The following is a 21,797-nucleotide window of genomic DNA, read 5'->3' as shown; positions in this document are numbered from 1 at the left end:
CTGATTGCACTCTGATGCAAAATGCGCGTTTTTCACTGACCAAAAACTGATCGCACCCTGATCAAACTCTGACGTGAAATGCAACGCGAGTGTGGAAGGGGCCTAAGAGTGAGGTCACACATATCATTTTAATTGTGCTTTAATTGCATTTTGAAACCTATTACAGCTGAGTAGAGGTGATTTGCCTAATTACATTACAGGCGGTCCCCTACTTAAGGACACCCGACTTACAGACAACCCATAGTTACAGACGGACCCCTCTGCCCCATGTGACCTCTGGTGAAGCTCTCTGGATGCTTTACTATAGTCCCAGACTGCAATGATCAGCTGTAAGATGTCTGTAATGAAGCTTTATTGATAATTCTTGGTCCAATTACACCAAAAATTTTGAAACTCCAATTGTCACTGGGGCAAAAGAAAAAAAATTGTCTAGAACTTCCATTATAAAATATACAGTTTCGACTTACATACAAATTCAACTTAAGAACAAACCTCCAGACCCCATCTTGTATGTAACCCGGGGACTGCCTGTACTGTTAAACGTGACATTAACGCATGTGTTAACATTGTGTTTACTATGTGTTTTGTAAATGCAAATGTTAGTGTAGTGTCCACGCCTGCATATAACCTGCTTACATGACTTGTGTCCATATGGATTTGAGGCATTTGCAACAAAAAGTCTCAAAAAGAAGCCAAAATTTGCGCCTGCCATGATAGGAAAAACTTATGTAGTAAAAAGACATGATCATACACAAGATGCTAAAAAGAGCTGCCAAATGTCTCAAAAATTTACCACAGAGAGACAAAACTATGATACATGTCCCCCTATGTTCCTTACAGAGAGATCTATCCATCTTACAGAGAGGTAATGGGCCCCCATACAGAGGGATCTATACATATTGTTTTCTCTTACAGAGATATCTATATAGATTTATGTACACCATGGGGCACATGTATCAAACTTTTGCCCTTTTCTTTAACCCCTTAGTGCAAATAGCGCTCAGCGCAGTACAGCTACTGCGCAGAGACGATGCGGGTTTAGCGCTGCACAGCAGCCGAACCGGCATCGTTAGCCGCGGGATTTCAATGGTAATCTACCGCTGACATCCCCGGCTAACACCCGCGGTCGGAGTGGGCTCCGATCGCGGGGGTTTAACCCGTTAAATGCCACGGTCAACGCGACCGCGGCATTTAAAATGCCTTCCGGAGGTCTTTACCCTACGATCGTCTGTGACGTCATCTTAAAGGCAAAGTGTCAGCCTATGCATATGCATAGGCAGGCACTGCTAATACCCTGCAATACATCAGTATTGCAGAGTATTATCATGAACAAGCAATCAGATGATTGCTTGTTCATATCCCATGGTGGATCAAGTAAAAAATGTAAAAAAAAATGTTTTTCAATAAAAAATAACTTAAATAATAAATCACTAAAAATGGCCATAAGCCCCAAAACATATAAAGAGACATATAACGCTCAAAAAAGTCTAAATCATAACACAACCCCACATATATAGTATCACCGCGTCCGTAACAATCCATAGAATAAAACTAAATAACTATTGAACCCATATGATGAACGCCGTAAAAAAAAAAAGTTAAAAACCCGCCAAAAATTATGATTTTTACCTATTATATCCCACTAAAAATGCAATAAAAAGTGATCAACAAAACATATGTAGACCAGAATGATACTGTTGCAAAGAACAACATGTCCCGCAAAAAACAAGCCATCAACCAGCTCTGTAGCCAAAAATGTAACAATGTTATGCCACTTCGAAGACGGCGATGCAAAAATAATAGATTTTTCCCCACATTAGGGTTTTATTTGGCAAATTTAGTAAAACATAAGAAAAAATATTCATGTCTGGAAACCCCCGTAATCGTATAAACCCATAGAATAAAGATAACAGGATTATTAGGATATACAGTGAACACGAAAAAAAAAAAGTAAAAAATCCAGTACAGAATTGATGCTTTTCTACTCATGACCAACAATAGGTGATACCAACCCCAAAATGGTAACACTGGAAAAAGCATCTCATCGCGCAAAAAAAATGCCATCACATGGCCCAAATAACGGAAAAGCGAAAATTTTATAGCCTTCAAAATGGGGCAACCAGAAAACTAAATTCCTGGCAGCTGCAGGGTGCTCCTTCTCTTCTGCGCCTCGCTGTGCCCCCATAACACAAGTAATGTCCACATGTGGGGGGTCGCTGCACTCAGGAGAAATTGTAGAACAAATTTTAGGGCTAAATGAACGTATAACCGACAAAATTTGACCATTCTAAATTTCACCGCCATTTTGATTCAATTACTATGAATATCTCAAGGGGCTAACAATCTTTGTAAATGCTGTTTCTGATAGTTTGAGGGGTGCAGATTTGAAAATGGGTAGATTATATAGGGGGGTTTTGATGCTAAATATGTAAAATTTAATTTCAAACAGTATTTATCCCCAAAATAGTCAATTCTGAAAATACGGAAAATCGCTATTCGATTTGTAGGCCGCGTGACGTCAAAATAAATTATCCAAACATTTCAAAAATTATGAAAATGTAAAGTAGACAAATGGCAAATGTTATTTGGCAAGTTATTTAGGTGGTAAATCACTCTGCCTGAAAACGCAGTGATTTTGAATTTCGAAAATGGCAAATTTTTCTAAAAATTAATCATTTTTTTCTTTTTTTTGTAAATATACGCAAAACTTATCAGCCAAAATTTACCACTAAAATGAATTACAACATGTGGGGAAAAAACAATCTCAGAATCGCTTTGATAAGTAACAGTGTTCAAAAGTTATAACCATATAAAGAGACGCAGGTCAGAATCCAAAAAATGGGACTGAGCTGGTGGTGCATATGATCATTTGTATCTCCCTTCAAAGTTTGCCATTGTTTAGTTTTCCCTCAGCTATCACCTGAATCCAGATGTGAAAGTTGCAACTTCTTCAAAAAGTCACAAAAAGTCACTTAGAACTTAAGAAAAGTTTAAGCAAATTAAAAAATGTGCCCCCCATTTGCCTTACAAGAAATAAAAAGATATATATGGTGCCCCTTACAGAGAGATCTATATATTCTGTGCCCTTTTACAAAGAGATTCAGGGTCGGACTGGGGTGCCTGGGGCCCACCAGTGAAATTGATTTTGGGGGCCCACCTACTACTGCATATAAATATTCTGGGATGAGGGAATTTGTAAGCACTAGCGGGGGCAGTGATGCAGAGGATAAGCTAAGCCCTTTCTCCCACCTTTTCTGCTAGTGCTCGGCTCTTGGTTTGTGTACAGGGGCTGCAGTGGTGATATCACCTCAGGGCATTAATGCTAGGGATAGTATAAGAGTTACCCCTGGTGTCCCGGGCTTCTGCTGGTGGCTGGGCTGTGGTTAGGGATAGTATAAGAGTTACCCCTGGTGTCCCGGGCTTTCTGCTGGTGACTGGGCTGTGGTTAGGGATAGTATAAGAGTTACCCCTGGTGTCCCAGGCTTTCTGCTGGTGACTGGGCTGTGGTTAGGGATAGTATAAGAGTTACCCCTGGTGTCCCGGGCTTCTGCTGGTGGCTGGGCTGTGGTTAGGGATAGTATAAGAGTTACCCCTGGTGTCCCGGGCTTCTGCTGGTGGCTGGGCTGTGGTTAGGGATAGTATAAGAGTTACCCCTGGTGTCCCGGGCTTCTGCTGGTGGCTGGGCTGTGGTTAGGGATAATATAAGAGTTACCCCTGGTGTCCCGGGCTTTCTGCTGGTGGCTGGGCTGTGGTTAGGGATAGTATAAGAGTTACCCCTGGTGTCCCGGGCTTCTACTGGTGGCTGGGCTGTGGTTAGGGATAGTATAAGAGTTACCCCTGGTGTCCCGGGCTTCTCCTGGTGGCTGGGCTGTGGTTAGGGATAGTATAAGAGTTACCCCTGGTGTCCCGGGCTTTCTGCTGGTGACTGGGCTGTGGTTAGGGATAGTATAAGAGTTACCCCTGGTTTCCCGGGCTTTCTGCTGGTCGCTGGGCTGTGGTTAGGGATAGTATAAGAGTTACCCCTGGTTTCCCGGGCTTTCTGCTGGTCGCTGGGCTGTGGTTAGGGATAGTATAAGAGTTACCCCTGGTTTCCAGGGCTTCTCCTGGTGGCTGGGCTGTGGTTAGGGATAGTATAAGAGTTACCCCTGGTTTCCAGGGCTTCTCCTGGTGGCTGGGCTGTGGTTAGGGATAGTATAAGAGTTACCCCTGGTTTCCAGGGCTTTCTGCTGCTGGCTGGGCTGTGGTTAGGTATGTAAGTGTTCACACTGCACCAACCTTCCAATAAGGAAATGCTGAAAACCTTTATAAGAACTGATGACAATAACCCTACTCTGGTGCCCGCACCACAAAGACAAGTCACCCCAGGCTCTCTGACCCTATAGATATAACAGTATATAAGCTGAGAGCAGTCTCACACTAGAAGGTAAGTCAGGGACTACAATACTGATCGGACACACTGCCATCCCCCCCTCCATATTTCATTAATGCCCCCCATGCAAACTGCTATCCCCATACATGCTGCCATTCCCTCCAGCATCTAAGGTTTGAGTGCGGTGCACGCACTCAGTGATAGTACCCAAGCGTCCGCTTCCGGCCGCATTGAGTACTATTGCAGCCATTGGCAGGGGCCTCCAATACAGGGGTGAAGAATTTAAGCCTTTATGCTGCCCGAGGCGAGCCATAGAGAGACCCCCCCCCCCATATATGTAATATGTAGTACAAAATAATTACAGCGTACCGCCATGTAGTACAAAATATATACAGCGTACAGTAATCAGTGTATACAGCTCCCCCAGTAATCACTGTATACAGCTCCCCCAGCAATCACTGTATACAGCACCCCCAGCAATCAGTGTATACAGCTCCCCCAGCAATCAGTGTATACAGCTCCCCCAGCAATCACTGTATACAGCACCCCCAGCAATCACTATATACAGCTCCCCAGCAATCACTGTATACAGCACCCCCAGCAATCACTGTATACAGCTCCCCCAGAAATCACTGTATACAGCTCCCCCAGCAACCACTGTATACAGCTCCCCCAGCAACCACTGTATACAGCTCCCCCAGTAATCACTGTATACAGCTCCCCCAGCAATCACTATATACAGCTCCCCCAGCAATCACTATATATAAATATACACACATATTACATATTACACCTATATATAAACCTATTTCATGTTATACCTGTATATACACACACACACATTACACCTATATCTACACCCTTTACATGGTATACCTGCATATACACATATATAGCACATGTAAAACCTGTATATACACATGCATGACATATATATATATATATACACACCTAATACATGTTATACCATTATATACACACATATAGAACACATTACACCTATATATACAGCTATTACATGTTATCAGTCTATATACAAGCACAGAACATGTTGTACACACATATATACACATGACAAAACACACATACACAGGGAAGACACATACATATACACATTACACTTACCTCATATCCAGCAGCAGGTCCAGGTCAGGCAGTGGAGGCCTATGGAGCAGTCTCCTCTGTGCAGGAGGCCGGGCTGGTGGGCGGGGCTTCTCCTGTCAGCTCTGCCCGGGCTGCACCTCCAGGGAGACCAGCCACAGATTTGAATGTGGTGCTCCCGCGCTTCCTCCCCCTCGCTCCTCCTCCTGTTCGCTCCTCTGGCTGCTTCTGTGCTAGTGACACAGGAAGCGCTAGCAAGTGCTTCCTGTGTCACAGCAGCGCCGCACAGGAGGTCCTGCGCGGTGCTGTAAGAAATAGTACTTGCATCTGAATGATGCAAATACTATTGTTAGTAGTAGAGGAGCAGCCTCGATTAAAGGCCCATGCTACAGTGACAGGAGTCGGGGCCCACCGGGGGATTCACCGGCCCCCCGGCGGGCCAGACCGACCCTGAAGAGATTTATACATACATCTACTTTATATATTCAAAGGCCTTTACAGTGAGATCTGCACATACCATGCCTCTTACAAAAAGATCTATATGCAGACGGTCCCCTACTTAAGGACACCTGACTTACAGACGACCCCTAGTTACAGACGGACCTCTCTGCCCACTGTGACCCCTGGTGAAGCTCTCTGGGTGGTTTACTTTAGTCCCAGGCTGCTAAGAGCATCTGTACTGTGTCTGTAATGAAGTTTTATTGATAATCCTTGTTCCCATGACAGCAAAAGATGTTTTATCTGAAGCTACAATTATAAAATATACCGTTCCGACTTACATACAACTTAAGAACAATGCTAAAGAACCTATCTTGTACTTAACCCAGGGACTGCCTTATATACTTTGCCTCCTTACAGAGAGATGTATATATACTATGCCCCATAAAGAGAGGTTTATATATACTGTGTCCGAATGCAGAGAGATCTATATATACTGTGCCCCCTTACAGAGAGATCTATATACATCATGACCTATACAAAGATTTAAAACAAATAGTGGAGCACCACAGCGAGCAGAGAGATCTGTGTCCCAACCAGGGTGCAGACTTAAACAGTTCCAACCTAGGGGAACATATAGGTAATCTGCAAAAAATACACAGGGAAGCAGAAATCCTGAGAAGTATGACAATGTATTCACCCAAAAGTAAGATGCAACGTTTCAGCTCTGTAGTGGAGATATTTTTAAGCATGAAAAAGCATTTTCACGCTTGAAAATAGTTCCATTGAGGAGCTGAAAAGTATCCCTTAAAGTAATTCATATATACAGTGACCATTTCTAAAATAATAGTGGCACTCCCCTCTCTCATTCTCCAATGGCTTCCTCTACCTCTAACTGCTAGCTCCTGGCTTCTGCTGATGATTCATGCAACATGAGTAACAGAGAGAGCACCATACAGGAGATCAGAGACAAGCCCTAAGTCAGTGATGGCTAACCTATGACACGCGTGTCAGTGCTGACACACGTAGCCATTTTCACTGACACACGGCTGCCTGAGAGTTAAGTTTCAACCTACATGACCAGGTGCAGGCTGAGAGATTGCACTGAGCTTCCGGCACTCCTCCCTCTTCCTCCTCCCCCGGGCCGGCCCCTCCCCATGTGTGAGCTTTGCCTAGTGTCTCCAGTCAGCACAGGTATCAGCATGGGGCACAGCAGGAGAGGTGACCCGGCCATACACCCAGGAGGCTCCTCTGCAGCTCCTGATAGTTGTGGTGGGGGGAAGATGGCATCACAGTCAGAGGTCACATCGCTGCTGCCTTGTGTGATGTCCCAGCAGCTGCCAACTCTACACTGACCATCTCCACAGCAGGGGCAAGGGAGGACAACCACTCTCATCATATAGTAAGTAAGGTCAGTGCACTGTATGATAGAAGACAGTCATCAGGGCTTGTGTGTCAGTTTTGTGATGTACAAGCCCAGACATTGCGAATCTTTTGCTCCTCACACCTTCTCCATGCCAAGAGGGCATGAGGGAGATGCAGACAGCGGCGCCTGCGCCCTCGCTATAACCTGTGAACTTTCATGACAGAAAGTTCACAGGTTACTAAGCATTTCCACACCTGTCTGATTGTAACCGATCTATTACAATGTGCGATTTGCACATAGTAATAGATGATTGGGAAAATCCCCATATACTGCCATAATGTAGTATGGCAGTACATGGTAGGATCAATCAGACAACCTACGGTTAAAGTACCCTAGAAGTTAAATAGTATACATATTTGTTATTTAAACTATAAATATCACAAAATTATGTTTTTTTTGTCAAGGTGACACACCACCCGAGTTATGCTCGGTTTTTTGGCGAATTTTGACACACCAAGCTCAAAAGGTTGCCCATCACTGCCCTATGTAATACACCCATTATCAATAACATCTATGTCTTAAAGTCGCAGATGCTATTCATTGTTGTGTGAATGAAAGACATGGTTTTCAAAGCCTGGAAAAGGTTTGCTTACATATTTGTTTTACCATAATTTTGACAATAACAGAAAATACTTAGAAAAAAAGCACCTTTTCAGCAAAGGAAATAAATTTGCGCAATATAGAATGTCTGGTGCTGTATAACAACTCATCTTCTGCATCCTCTCCTTCCATAATGGCACAGCTGTCAGCTGATGGAAGTTCACCATCTTTGATAGGCACATTCATCATCAGTCTCGAATATTTGTACTCCAAGCTAGGAAATATTGATATTTGGAAATCAGTTTAAAAATTATGCAGTTTAAAAATGTTACATGCAACAAGATAGAAATCTGAAAAGATCAATTTCTGATGATTTATTAGATCATGAAAAAATTGTATACCGTATATACTCGTGTATAAGCCGAGTTTTTCAGCACAAAAAATGTGCTGAAAAACGTCCCCTTGGCTTATACACACGTCAATATCCAGCTCTAAAGAGTAAAAAATACTTAAAAATACTTAAAAAATAATAAATTTATATACTCACCCTCCGGTGGCCCCGATGTGCAGCGCTGCTCCCCCAATGTCCGCACGGCTCGTCTTCAGGCTTCCGCGCCCGTCTTCTTTCTTCTGCTGGGCCCCGCAGAGCAATGGCGGTGCCCAGCAGAAGAAAGAAGATGGGCGTGGAAGCCTGAAGACATCGGGGGAGAAGCGCTGCACATCGGGGCCACCGGAGGGTGAGTATATAAGTTTTTTTTTTTTTAATGCTGGGGGTAAGCTGTATACTACATGGGGCAGGCTGTATACTACTGGGGGCAAGCTGGGCTGGCTGTATACTACTGGGGGCAGGCTGTATACTGCTGGGGCAAGCTGGGCTGGCTGTATACTACTGGGGGCAGGCTGTATACTGCTGGGGCAAGCTGGGCTGGCTGTATACTGCTGGGGGCAAGCTGGGCTGGCTGTATACTATAGGTGGCTGGTTGGCTATATACTGGGGGGGTCTGTGACCAATGCATTTCCCACCCTCGGCTTATACTCGAGTCAATAGGTTTTCCCAGTTTTTGGTAGTAAAATTAGGGGTCTCGGCTTATACTCGAGTATATACGGTATTTTAAAATAAATTATATTTAATAAACACTCACTTTCGATTTTTCTTCCAAAAATAACCAGTAAACACAGTGAGCACAAGTGCCGTACAAATGCCACCAATCACTCCAATCCTCAGCCAGAAATCTTGCGTTTTACAGATACTAAAAGTAGGAGTAGGAAGAGCAATACCTCTAACACACAGATGTGGTGTTTGCCACACCGCAGTGGATCTCTGAAACAGAAAGTATAATAGTTAGTGCCCAGTGGAGAATAACCAGATAATGAATTAATGAATGAATATGTAGAGGCACAGGGTGTAACAATGTGTTATAGATTATAATGACCCTAATAAAAAGCTAAATAGTATCCAGCTATATTGAAGGTGAGGATTGTGACCTAAGTGCACAGAAGTATTGATAAAAGAATATAAGATAAAGAAGTGTTACACTCACCAAAACATATAAGAGCCCTTTATTCCATCAATTTTCAGTGGGGCAGTGCCATTTATGATTTAAAAAAGATGGAATAAAGAAAGGACTTTTATTTGTATTGGTTATTGGTGCAGACCTTCTCTTCTATGTATGGTTAAAGCCAGAGGCGTTGCTAGGGTGGTAAAAGATCCGGGGCACGGGCCCCAATGCACATGTATCGAACTTTCAGTAATGTCCACTCCTGTACATGTGTGGTTGGACCTATAACTACTGTACCTAACATATACAGCTACAGAAACCACAGGAGAAATCCCTACCTGTTCCATCCAGTGACTGCAGGTGATATGTTCTCTATCTTCTCCATTAGGCCCGGCATCACCACGTCTCCTCACAGGAGTTCACCACACAGACATCTTATGTTCTTCATTGTCCCTGCATCTTGGCCCCCTAACAGTGTTATCCTGCTGCTACCCCTAACACTCTACCGCCTTTATTGTAAGGCCCCTTTCACATACATGTATGCTCGCTCAGTCCAGGACTGCTTGGCAGGGGAGGTGGAGGGTTGACCGCTCCTCACATTCTCACGAAAGATCTTTTTTCTGGTGACACACAAGTGTGCTCACTGTACTGTGAACAATGCTCTCCTATGGTGGCCGTATGTTAGCTACTGTTCATATAGCTAGCATACGGTCAACATATACAATCATGTGAAAGGGGCCTACAGATACACAGAAACTCCTCCTGAAAATACTGTTATTACAGAAATAAATGCTTCCTAATATAACATATTGTAAAAGCCACAAAACCTACATATATATCTTTAACTGTGGCCCCCCACTAATTTGCCCTCAACATGACCCTAAACTAAATGATGCCCTGCCTAATCATGTCCACATAAAGGAGCAGTCTGCACACTCCCCACTAAGAAGTCCCCCACAGTGCCCCAATGTCCTCACAGTCCCCAGTAATGTCCCTCAAAGTCCCCTCTAATGTCCACCTGAGCCCCCTGTTATGTCTTCCACACACCCCCTGTGATTTCCAAAGACCCCCCTGTTATGTCCACAGATCCCCCTGTAATGTCCCCCACAGCCCCCTCTAATGTTCCCCACAGCCCCCCTGTAGTGTTTCCAGTTTCCCTGTGATGTCCCTCACAGCCCCTACTAAGAAGACCCACCACAGTTCCCAGTAATGTCCCCCCCCCCCTAATTTCCTCACAGGCCCCAGTGATGTCCCTAGAACTCCCTGTGATGTCCTGCACAGCCCCCCTGTAATGTCCACAGAGCCCCCTCTAATGTCCCTCACTAAGAATACCCCCCACATTTCCCAGTAATGCCCCCCCCAATGCCCCCTAATTTCCTCACAGGCCCCAGGAATGTCCCCAGAGCCCCCTGTAATGTCCCCCACAGCCCTCTATGATGTTCTCCAGAGCCCCGACTAAGAAGTCCCCCAAAGCTCCCTGTAACATCCCTACAGCCCCAGGGATGTCCCCAGCGCTCCCTGTAGCCATCAGCATGACTAAGTCGTCTGACTGTGCCTCTCTCCCCTCCCCCACTGCATAATAAAAAAAACAAAAAAACGCTGCCACTCACCTCAGTCTCCTCAGGCTTGTTGCTGTTCTCTGCAGGACCGAGTCGCGGTGACGTCATCACCCGGCATCTCCTGCTCCTGGCAGCTGTAGTGAGCTGCTTGAAGCAGGAGACGCTGTGTGACTGTGTCTCCTGCTCCCTGTAGTGGAGAACGGAGCCGATGGCTCTGTTCACCATTACAGTGTACAAAGAGGGGAAATCTGCCCGGGCAGCAGGAGAAGTGTCCTGCTGGCCCGAGACATTCGGGGCACAAGGCAAAAGATCCGGGACACAGGCCCCGGATCTTTTGACCTAGCGACGCCCCTGGTTAAAGCAATAAATACACAAAGCAGATCTTCTCTTCTATGTATGGTTAAAGCAATAAATACACAAAGCTAGACTCAAATACACTTATCATTGTAAGCAAAGCAGCATTAAAGTAAAATCAATGCAGTGAATGGCATAACATTAAAAACAATTATTGTGTTTTTTTCCACCATACCATACCCTAAAGTTGGTGTATTGACTGTGAAATGAACAGTAATTGGGTCTTACGAGCATTAACTTATAAGAGAATATCAGGCCTCAGGTAAACTTACCGTAAACAGGGCCGGTGTTATGGGTAGGCAAAGTGGGCAATTGCTCAGGCCCTGAAAGTGGAGAATCTCTTCTTTCAAATGAATTGTGTTTCTAGGTGCAATGGATCCAGAGATATTCAGGTTTAAAGTGAGGATTTTGGGTGTGACTTTTATATATTAAAATAACTTCCGATGGCACTTTAACAGTTAATATCTCCATTTTCCTGAGACGTAGAAACACAAATTTAGATTCATATATAAAGAGGAGGCTCTCCTCTTTCATAGGAAAAAAAATTGAGATTCTAAGTGTCACAGAGGCAAAGATACAGCCCCAGCGTCGGCATCAGTGTGTGCGCACCGCCGGCATCAGCGTGCGCGTCATCAGTGTACGCGCTGCCGGCATCAGCGTGCGCGTCATCAGTGTGGACTCAGCAGGCTGGAGGTATGCAGGGGGCGGGAGGCCCTGTATTGGATGTTATGGGGGGAGGGAGGCCCTGCATTGGATGTGATAGGGGTGTGAGGGTCAAGATAATGATTATTTGTCCATAATAATTATATGCTTTATGATTGTATACATGTGCCATCCCACATGTGTAGGGATGGGGGGCCCTACAAATGAAATACAGAGCTTTTCCCTTAAACCAGTCTTAACCAGATATGCAACTGTCAGCGAAACTCAAGTCTTGTGATGAAAAGCAGATGTTACCCAAAGATAGCACCGGCTTCTGGACCAACGGTCAATTTCCTAACCAACGGCGACAGGAGATTACTCTAGCATAGCAACCATGGTCTAATTTCGAGGACCAATCAGCAAGGGTCAGAGGCCAGACATATATGTTTAGCTATAACCAATTATAATGATTTTAATGTATGTAACCACGCCTTTTGTATGAATATAAAAAAGTTATGTATCAGGAAATAAAGGACAGTTCAGTTCTCTTTTCTGCATGGCAAGTTAAGAGCATGAGCTAAGGATAAAACAGAACTTCAGTCTTCTGTCTTTTCTTACCAAAACGTGCACGCATGCTCAAATAATTTGGAGTGTCTGAGAGAAGAGTGTATTGGCGGTTTTGCGCTGCCCCGTCAGGGGGAGGGAGGCCCTGTATTGGATGTTATGGGGGGGAGGGAGGCCCTGTATAAGATGCTATGGGGGGAAGGAGGCCCTGTATAAGATGCTATGGGGGGAGAGAGGCCCTGTAATGGTTGCTATGGGGGGAGGGGGGCCCTGTCATGCATGCTGTGAGGGGGATGGGGGGCCCTGTAATGGGTGCTGTGGGGGGATGGGGGGCCCTGTAATGGGTGCTGTGGAGGGAGGGGGGTGGGGGCCCTGTAATGGATGCTGTGGGAGGAGGGGGATGGGGGGCCCTGTAATGGATGCTGTTATTACTAAGGGGATCCGGTGGCCATCTTGGCTACCTTGGGTTCACTGTAAAATTTTAACATCTGTGGGAAAACTTACTATAGTGGCTACATTGGGGGCACTGTTATTTAATTGGCTACTGTTGGGTACCTTATTTCTATAATGGTTATTTTGGGGACATGGTTACTATGTTGGCTAAAGTTGGGCCAGCATGGAGCTACAGCCGCAGTACACAGCCATACATGGAGCTACAGCCGCAGTACACAGCCATACATGGAGCTACAGCCGCAGTACACAGCCATACATGGAGCTACAACCGCAGTACACAGCCATACATGGAGCTACAGCCGCAGTACACAGCCATACAAGGAGCTGCAGCCGCAATACACAGCCATACATCGAGCTGCAGCCGCAGTACACAGCCATACATAGAGCTGCATCCGCAGTATACAGCTATACATGGAGCTACAGCCGCAGTACACAGCCATACATGGAGCTACAGCAGCAGTACACACAGCCATACGTGGAGCTACAGCAGCAGTACACACAGCCATATGTGGAGCTACGGCCGCAGTACACAGCCATACATGGAGCTACGGCCGCAGTACACAGCCATACATAGAGCTGCATCCGCAGTATACAGCTATACATGGAGCTACAGCCGCAGTACACAGCCATACATGGAGCTACAGCAGCAGTACACACAGCCATACGTGGAGCTACAGCCGCAGTACACAGCAAAACATGGAGCTACGGCCGCAGTACACAGCCATACATGGAGCTACAGCCGCAGTACACAGCCATACATGGAGCTACAGCCGCAGTACACAGCCATACATGGAGCTACAGCCGCAGTACACAGCTATACATGGAGCTACATCCGCAGTACACAGCCATACATGGAGCTACAGCCGCAGTACACAGCCATTCATGGTGCTACAGCCGCAATACACAGCTATACATGGAGCTACAGCAGCAGTACACAGCCATACATGGAGCTACAGCCGCAGTACACAGCCATACATGGAGCTACAGCCGCAGTACACAGCCATACAAGGAGCTACAGCCGCAATACACAGCCATACATCGAGCTGCAGCCGCAGTACACAGCCATACATAGAGCTGCATCCGCAGTACACAGCTATACATCGAGCTACAGCCGCAGTACACAGCCATACATAGAGCTGCATCCGCAGTATACAGCTATACATGGAGCTACAGCCGCAGTACACAGCCATACATGGAGCTACAGCAGCAGTACACACAGCCATACGTGGAGCTACAGCCGCAGTACACAGCCATACATGGAGCTACGGCCGCAGTACACAGCCATACATGGAGCTACGGCCGCAGTACACAGCCATACATGGAGCTACAGCCGCAGTACACAGCCATACATGGAGCTACAGCCGCAGTACACAGCCATACAAGGAGCTACAGCCGCAATACACAGCCATACATCGAGCTGCAGCCGCAGTACACAGCCATACATAGAGCTGCATCCGCAATACACAGCCATACATCGAGCTGCAGCCGCAGTACACAGCCATACATAGAGCTGCATCCGCAGTACACAGCTATACATCGAGCTACAGCCGCAGTACACAGCCATACATAGAGCTGCATCCGCAGTATACAGCTATACATGGAGCTACAGCCGCAGTACACAGCCATACATGGAGCTACAGCAGCAGTACACACAGCCATACGTGGAGCTACAGCCGCAGTACACAGCCATACATGGAGCTACGGCCGCAGTACACAGCCATACATGGAGCTACAGCCGCAGTACACAGCCATACATGGAGCTACAGCCGCAGTACACAGCCATACATGGAGCTACAGCCGCAGTACACAGCTATACATGGAGCTACATCCGCAGTACACAGCCATACATGGAGCTACAGCCGCAGTACACAGCCATTCATGGTGCTACAGCCGCAATACACAGCTATACATGGAGCTACAGCAGCAGTACACAGCCATACATGGAGCTACAGCCGCAGTACACAGCATGGAGCACCATTGAAGCTAGAGAGCTGCAGCTGTCACTCTATAGTTATGTAGCACTAAATAAAGTCTCATTCAGTGAAGCCAAATAGGATGTGTCCCCAGCGATGACTGAACATTGTTGTAGTATATATTGATCACCCCTGAGGAAGTCACGAGGACGTGACGTAACGCGTGGGGTTCCTTTCCCACAGCCGGCTCACCCTCTTCCCCCGTCTGCTTTGCCTCGCACCTACTCAAGTTTTCCTCATATAAACATTTTCGCTTGAGGTAATACCACTTCAATATTAGTATTGGTTTTAAGATCTGGGTGCCGTACTCATGCAGAACTGGGGGCTTACTTAGGGAGGGTGTTTGTCTGCCTGTGGCTTACCCCTGGGTCTGGGACTTTGTTCCCTTACCCTTCTGGGGACAGTTGTGCTCATGGTAGCACTTTTTAAGTGATTTTAGACCTTTTTTATTTCTTAGTGTTTGTTACTTATTGCATTTGACTTCATAAAGTAAATTTTTTGCCATATTTTTTGCCATGCTTTTTCTTGTTATATATTGGTATATTGAGCATAGGTCACAATAGACATTTTTTAGCACTCTCTAGATTTCGCTCTTAGGTCTGTCTCTCATCTAAAGGTTGGTGGATACGCTAACCATATCTTCCCTGCCTGGGGCTTCCAGTACAGTAATGTCACCTGTGTTATTATGACCAAGGTTGTCGTTGGCAACGTACAAATGTTGTATTTTATATGGTTCTGGTACTGTGGATGGAAATATTGACTTTATATGTTACAAAATTTTAATAAGGGATCATATCAACTCATTTTCATGTTTTTAATCCTCTCCAATCTAGAACTATGTTTTTTTTTTTGTGAAAATTGAGTGATATGATGAACATCCGCTCCTCATTGCCTAATGTGGCTACATATTAACACCACGACCCAGAACATATTCACAAAGTTATATGTAACAACAAAAACATACACACACTCCTGAATAAAGTTTTGATTTCACACCATCCTCCATTATTTACACCTATGTTATGAGGTTCTCACTCTCATTCTTATGAATCGTGGGGAGTTCTGTTATTGTGCGGCAAATACATTGGCGCACATCTAAAAGTGACTTTTGTTATCTCATTAGAGGGGTTTATGGATATATAGTTATTTATTTAGGTTACCATTGTGTAAGGGAGCATACAATGATCTGTGTGACGTTCAGTGCAATTTTCTGCAAAAATTGTTTGGTGTCCCCTTTGGATTTAACGTTCCCTTTGCTGCATATTTTGGTGAATATACACATGTGGGGTATGTATGATCTCATATCTTGCTGTTTTATGAAAGTATATTTTCTTTATATAAGTGTTCTGGATTTGTACATATTTTGGAGGAAATTGTGAATTTTCATGCAAATGCATGAAGATGGTAGTGTGTATGAATTAAAAATTTATTCTTTTCATAGTGATTTCTGGAAAAAAAATTATTTTGACAGAATAGGAGCTTTGTTTTTGTGCGTTATATATTTTTAAACTCATTTGTGGATAACAACCAAATATGTCATGTTTTTTTTTTAGCATTTTTGGTAGTGTAAATTCTTGATGTTGAGTATTGTGGTTAGAGATGGGCGAATTTGTTGAAATTCGAATCAACCCAATTCGTTTAATTTTTTAAAAAAATTTGATTTGACCCGAATCAAATCATGACGAAACAGGTTAAAAAACAGATATTTCCTGGCTTCAGAGAGCCAGGGTGTTGAGTAGGGTGTTGTAGAACATTGTGCCATGCTTAAATATGCATAGGGAGCGTGGTTTGGTCTTCAAACAATGCTGTGTATGACAGTATGAGTATGACACGCACATGACAGCACCGCTCTTAGAATCGCTTCACTCTTCAATTCCATGGGCACTTACAGGGGCCAACTTCACCAAATAAGTGAAGCTGGAACGCAGCCTGACAAGGTAACGTCTGTTCCAGCTTGAAAGGACTGAGCTGAGGGCCAAGATCCCACTATAACATCAAAGAGTGCACTATTTGTACACTGATATCAGACGATTCCATAGATTACGGGAGAACCAGCTCTGTTAAACGCGGATACCTGTAGAAAACCCCCAAAAGAGTGGAAAGGGTGTTGACAGTAATTTTGCACCAAAGTCACTGATCATTTTGCCCTTCTTTTCATCTGTCAGTGTCCGCTTTCAATCAGTCATTAATCCATCAGTATTGCTAAAGCCAAAAACAAACAGGAGTGGATCCATAACAGAGATGACCCGTAAATGTGATATTTGCATGTCCTCTGTGTTCTGTATCCACTCCTGCTTTTGGCTATCAATCCTGAAGCTTTTCATTCCTTCTGACAGATGAAATGAAGGGGAAAACCAAACATAGTGGCAACGTCATAGAGTTGTGGAGGGTGAAAACAGCATTATGGAAATCACAGAGTGTTTCAGGGAGACAGTGGTCAGTTGGCAGCAGCATGAGTAGGCCTCAGAGTGGCACATTGGCAAATTACCGAGGTGGCAGCAACATGGTAGGCCACAGTGTGGCACAATGTTAGAGCGTGGAGGCGGCAGTGGCAGCAGCAGCATGAGGTCAGAGAGTGTCACAATGAAAAATTCGGGATGTGGCAGCAAAATGTTAGGCCACTGTGTGGCACAATGTTAGAGCGTGGAGGCGGCAGTGGCATCAGGAGCATGAAGTCAGAGAGTGGCACAATGCAAAATTGCGGGAGGTGGCAGCAACATGGTAGGCTACAGTGTGGCACAATGTAAGAGCGTGGTGGTGGCAGTGGCAGCATCAGGTCAGAGAGTGTCACAAATTCTGGAAGTGGAAGCAACATGGTAGGCCACAGAGTGGCACATTGATAGAGCTTGGAGGTGCCAGCAGCAGGAGGTCAGAAAGTGGTACAATGACAGAGTGTGGAGGTGGGTGACAATTCCAGTCCCTGGTAAAGATGGTGGGAAGCAGATGGAGCAACTGGCAGCAGATTTGTGGCATCAGGCGGGTAACAGCATCAGAATAGTGGCTGAGGCAGGTAGATAGAATCCAGACTCATTTCTCATTGTTTGGGGAGGCATCATAATCTGATGCATAAGGCCGATCCATGCCTGATTTATCTTGACAAAGGTCAGTCTCTCCACATTACAGGTGGACAAGCGGATTCTCCTTGGAGTAACGATGGCCCCCGCCGCACTAAACACCCGCTCTGATACCACACTACAGGCCGGGCAGGACAGCTTCTCTACTGCAAACTCCGCAAGTTGCGGCCACACATCAAGTTTGGCTGCCCAGTAGTCCAGTGGATCCTCTACCTGGGGTGCTAGAGTGCTGTCCAAGTAGGCTAACACCTGCTGGGGCAGTGTCTGCTCCATGTCCTGCTGCTGCTGGTGGCGGCTGCCCTCCTCACTAGACAGGTGAAGGAAGCTGCTCATTTAGGACTCCAGACTTAAGCTGCTGCTGATAGAGCTGCTACTGCTCCTACCCCCCAATCTCCCCACAGCAGCCGTGGCAGTAGTACGTGAGCAATGACTGCCAGAAACCCCCTGGTCAGACCTGACAGAGGATGGACAATGGCAGCAGCCAACTGTCTGAATAGTATATCTCTTTAGTATGCCTGTTGTTCCTACTTTTCGGCAGCTGGAAAAAAGGCACCCTTTTTTGACTGTTACCGAGGGTCCAAGAGGGTGGAGAGCCAAAAGGCGGATGTTGACTATTCGGCTGTCACTAGTTCGGCATTTGTGAACTCTACACATGTCCATCTATTACATCTAGGAGATGTGAAGGTAAATATTTTCTGTTTGGAGCACAGTTTTTGCCATCAAATTCAAATTTAAAGTATTTTTTTATAAAATGTTAAAGTTTGAATCAAAATTGCACGAAGGCTCCTATGTCTATGAACTCTTTAATGCAATTTTGAAAATGGAGCAAGTAATTCGGTTGTATTTGTAAACGTCAAAATTGTAAAAATTACTCTGGCCAATAATGCGACAAAATATCCAGAAATGCCTGGCAGTGAAAGGGTTAATACCCCTTGGTTTAATTCCAGGGTGAAGATGCTTATCACCTATCTCCTGTCTATACATCTATCATCTATGTGTCTAGTTATCTAACACCTATAATCTGATCATTTATATATCTCACTTTTTCTCTAATTATCCAAAAATGGGTAGCACTCCAGGTTGTGAAGAAAAAGCGATCCTTTTTATTCTATAGTGAGCAACTACAGCAACGTTTCGGCTCTAGAGAGCCTTTTTCAAGGATAACTTTTTCTTCACAACCTGGAGTGCTGCCCGTTTTTGGATAATCTTATTATTGGACGCCTGCACCCAACTAAAGTATATCTAGAAGTCACTTTTTCTCTATTTATCAATCTGCTATTTCTCTTCTACTGTATTTATCTCTCATATCTACTGTATATATAATCTACTTTATAGTTCTGCATCTAGAAATCTCTATCATCTTTATCTTCTATTATAATCATAATAATAATAATTCCTTTATTTATATAGTGCACAAAGATTATGCAGCGCTGCACAGAACTTGCCAAATCAGTTTTATTTTTGGGCCCCAATTTTAGTTTTCCCCAGAGCCCCACTTTGTCTAAAACTGGCCCTGACCGTAAACAATGAAATAGAATCCCAGCCCATTCATTTATCTGTCTAGGGTGATAAGTCAGGACCTACTCATTTGAATTTTTTTTCTTTTTAACCCACCTCCATCCCTCCTATCCCTGGCGGTTGACGGATAACCTAGACCCAAAGAGATACATGGTATCAGACCATCCACTTTTACAGATAAATAAGAGGAGTCTTTGTAATTTGCTAATAGATACTACAAGGGCTGTTGTTCACTAGATCTATTCAGCCATAAGTCCCTCATCCCATCTCTTTTTACACCACTTTCAAACTCCTCCTGTCTCTCAGCAAAAAAGAGGATATCCACTCTATCTTCTCAGACCTTGATCTTAGGTGCCTCTCTATCCTTCCAATGGCTCAGTATCACCAATCTTGCCAGAAAGAGACCTTTTAATACACTCACAACACACCTCAGAGAGCCAATTATACCTATTTTTGAACCCAAGATGCAAACCTGTAGATTTGGAGGAATATTGCATTTAAATACTACTTGTAGTCTATCAAGAACACCTGTCCAATAGCGATGGAATTTTGGACATCTCCATGGCATGTGAACAAGATCAGCGTCTATCAGGTTGCACCGTGGACACTTTTCTTCACTTTTTTTCCAGAAATGATTAATTCGTTTTGGCGTCATGTGCACAATATGCACAATAAAAGTCTGGGAGACAATGTGGGACATATTCTTAATTGTAATTTTGGTCATTTGTAATAAGTATACCCATTCCTCCACGGACAAATCTGTTATATCTTTCAAAACATTTGGGGGCAGGGGGATAATTCATTTTTTTTAATCAAAATCTTATAAACCCTGGACATTAGACCCTTCCTGTTTTGGGGGGAAAATATGTCCTTAAATGGGTGCTCTTCCAGTATAAAATTTTTATCTATAAGGCAGGCACTGAAGGTGTACTTGAGTTGAGCGTATAAAAACCAATCACCGACCCCTAGATCAAAATCCAGGGGCATACTCTCAAAGGATTTTAAACCCCTCTGATCTACCACCTGGTGCACAAACAAAACCCCCTTCTCCCTCCAAAATCTTAAAAACTCCATAGATAACGGAGTCCATCTTGTAAATCCACATAGTGGATCCATAAGAGACTTAAAAGCGATTGTGAATGAGTCAGTGGTCTCAGAGTGTGAGGAGGCTGAAACTTTGTGGGTTGAAATTCAAAGCCAAGAGAGCTTTGAGAAAATTATTTTTGGTGTAATTTATAGACCCCCTAACATCTCTGAGGAAATAGAGGGTCACCTATATAAACAGATGGAGCGGGCTGCACAGGAGGGGACCGTAGTGATAATGGGAAACTTTAACTTTCCAAATATAAATTGGGGTCAGGGCTCGTCTTCATCTGTGAAGGGGAGACATTTTATGAATATTCTTCAGGATAATTTTATGGTGCAGCTTGTAGAAGATCCCACAAGAGGTGACGCATTGTTGGACCTTGTGATTTCTAACAATGCGGAGATTGTCCAAAATGTCAGTATCCGGGAACCCCTTGGGAACAGCGATCATAATATAATTATTTTCCTCTTAAACTTTAAAAAGCAGAAACAGGTGGGAAAATCGAAAACTTTGAATTTTAAGAGGGCTAATTTCCAAAAATTCAGGGCTGCAATACAGGATATAGACTGGGATCAGATACTGTCACATGGTGATACTAATGTTAAATGGGAGAAATTCAAATCTATCCTGGGCTTTTATACTTCTAAATTTATTCCAACAGGTAACAAGTATAGACGGGCTAGATTACACCCCTCGTGGCTTACAGCTACAGTTAAAAGGGCAATTAATGAGAAAAAGAGGGCATTTAAAAAATATAAATCTGACGGGTCACCTGAGGCTTTCAATACTTACAAAAAACTTACCAAAATCTGTAAAAAGGAAATCAAATCAGCCAAAATACAAAATGAAAGACAGGTGGCTAAAGATAGCAAAACAAATCCCAAGAAATTTTTTAGGTATATCAATGCAAAAAAAAATGGGTCACAACAGGTTGGACCCCTTTATTCTGAAAATGGGGCATCGGTGACTGGAGACCAAGAGAAGGCGGAGATACTTAATAGGTTTTTTAGCTCTGTTTATACATTAGAAGAGAGAACTTCTGACTTGGGTGGTGCCAGTGCGGGTCATGCACCCTGTAATATAGTAGACTGGCTGAATGTAGGCATTATCCAATCTAAGCTCAATAAAATCAATGTGTACAAAGCTCCTGGACCAGATGGGTTACACCCCAGAGTTCTTAAAGAACTCAGTTCTGTTATT

The 21,797-nt window shown here is 44.3% G+C and overlaps 1 protein-coding gene across 5 annotated transcripts in view; it reads right to left on the bottom strand.

Moving 5' to 3' along the window:
* Positions 1-21,797, bottom strand: part of ELAPOR1 (endosome-lysosome associated apoptosis and autophagy regulator 1) — a 627,159-nt gene that overhangs the window by 18,042 nt on the left and 587,320 nt on the right. For 3 of the 5 annotated variants that reach the window (XM_072137292.1, XM_072137293.1, XM_072137295.1), the window contains 2 exons: positions 9,017-9,195; positions 7,983-8,148 (listed from right to left, as the gene is read on the bottom strand). The exons of 1 other annotated variant lie outside the window; for it this stretch is intronic. In XM_072137292.1, the coding sequence (XP_071993393.1) occupies positions 7,983-8,148; positions 9,017-9,195 (345 nt within the window). Of the gene's footprint in view, positions 1-7,982; positions 8,149-9,016; positions 9,196-21,797 lie in introns of those variants that run through there. One more of the 5 variants, XR_011853280.1, reaches the window with a different exon arrangement.

Source organism: Engystomops pustulosus, chromosome 2 (assembly GCF_040894005.1).
Source record: "Engystomops pustulosus chromosome 2, aEngPut4.maternal, whole genome shotgun sequence".
Taxonomy (NCBI): domain Eukaryota; kingdom Metazoa; phylum Chordata; class Amphibia; order Anura; family Leptodactylidae; genus Engystomops; species Engystomops pustulosus.
This window is presented reverse-complemented; position numbering and strand designations above follow the sequence as displayed.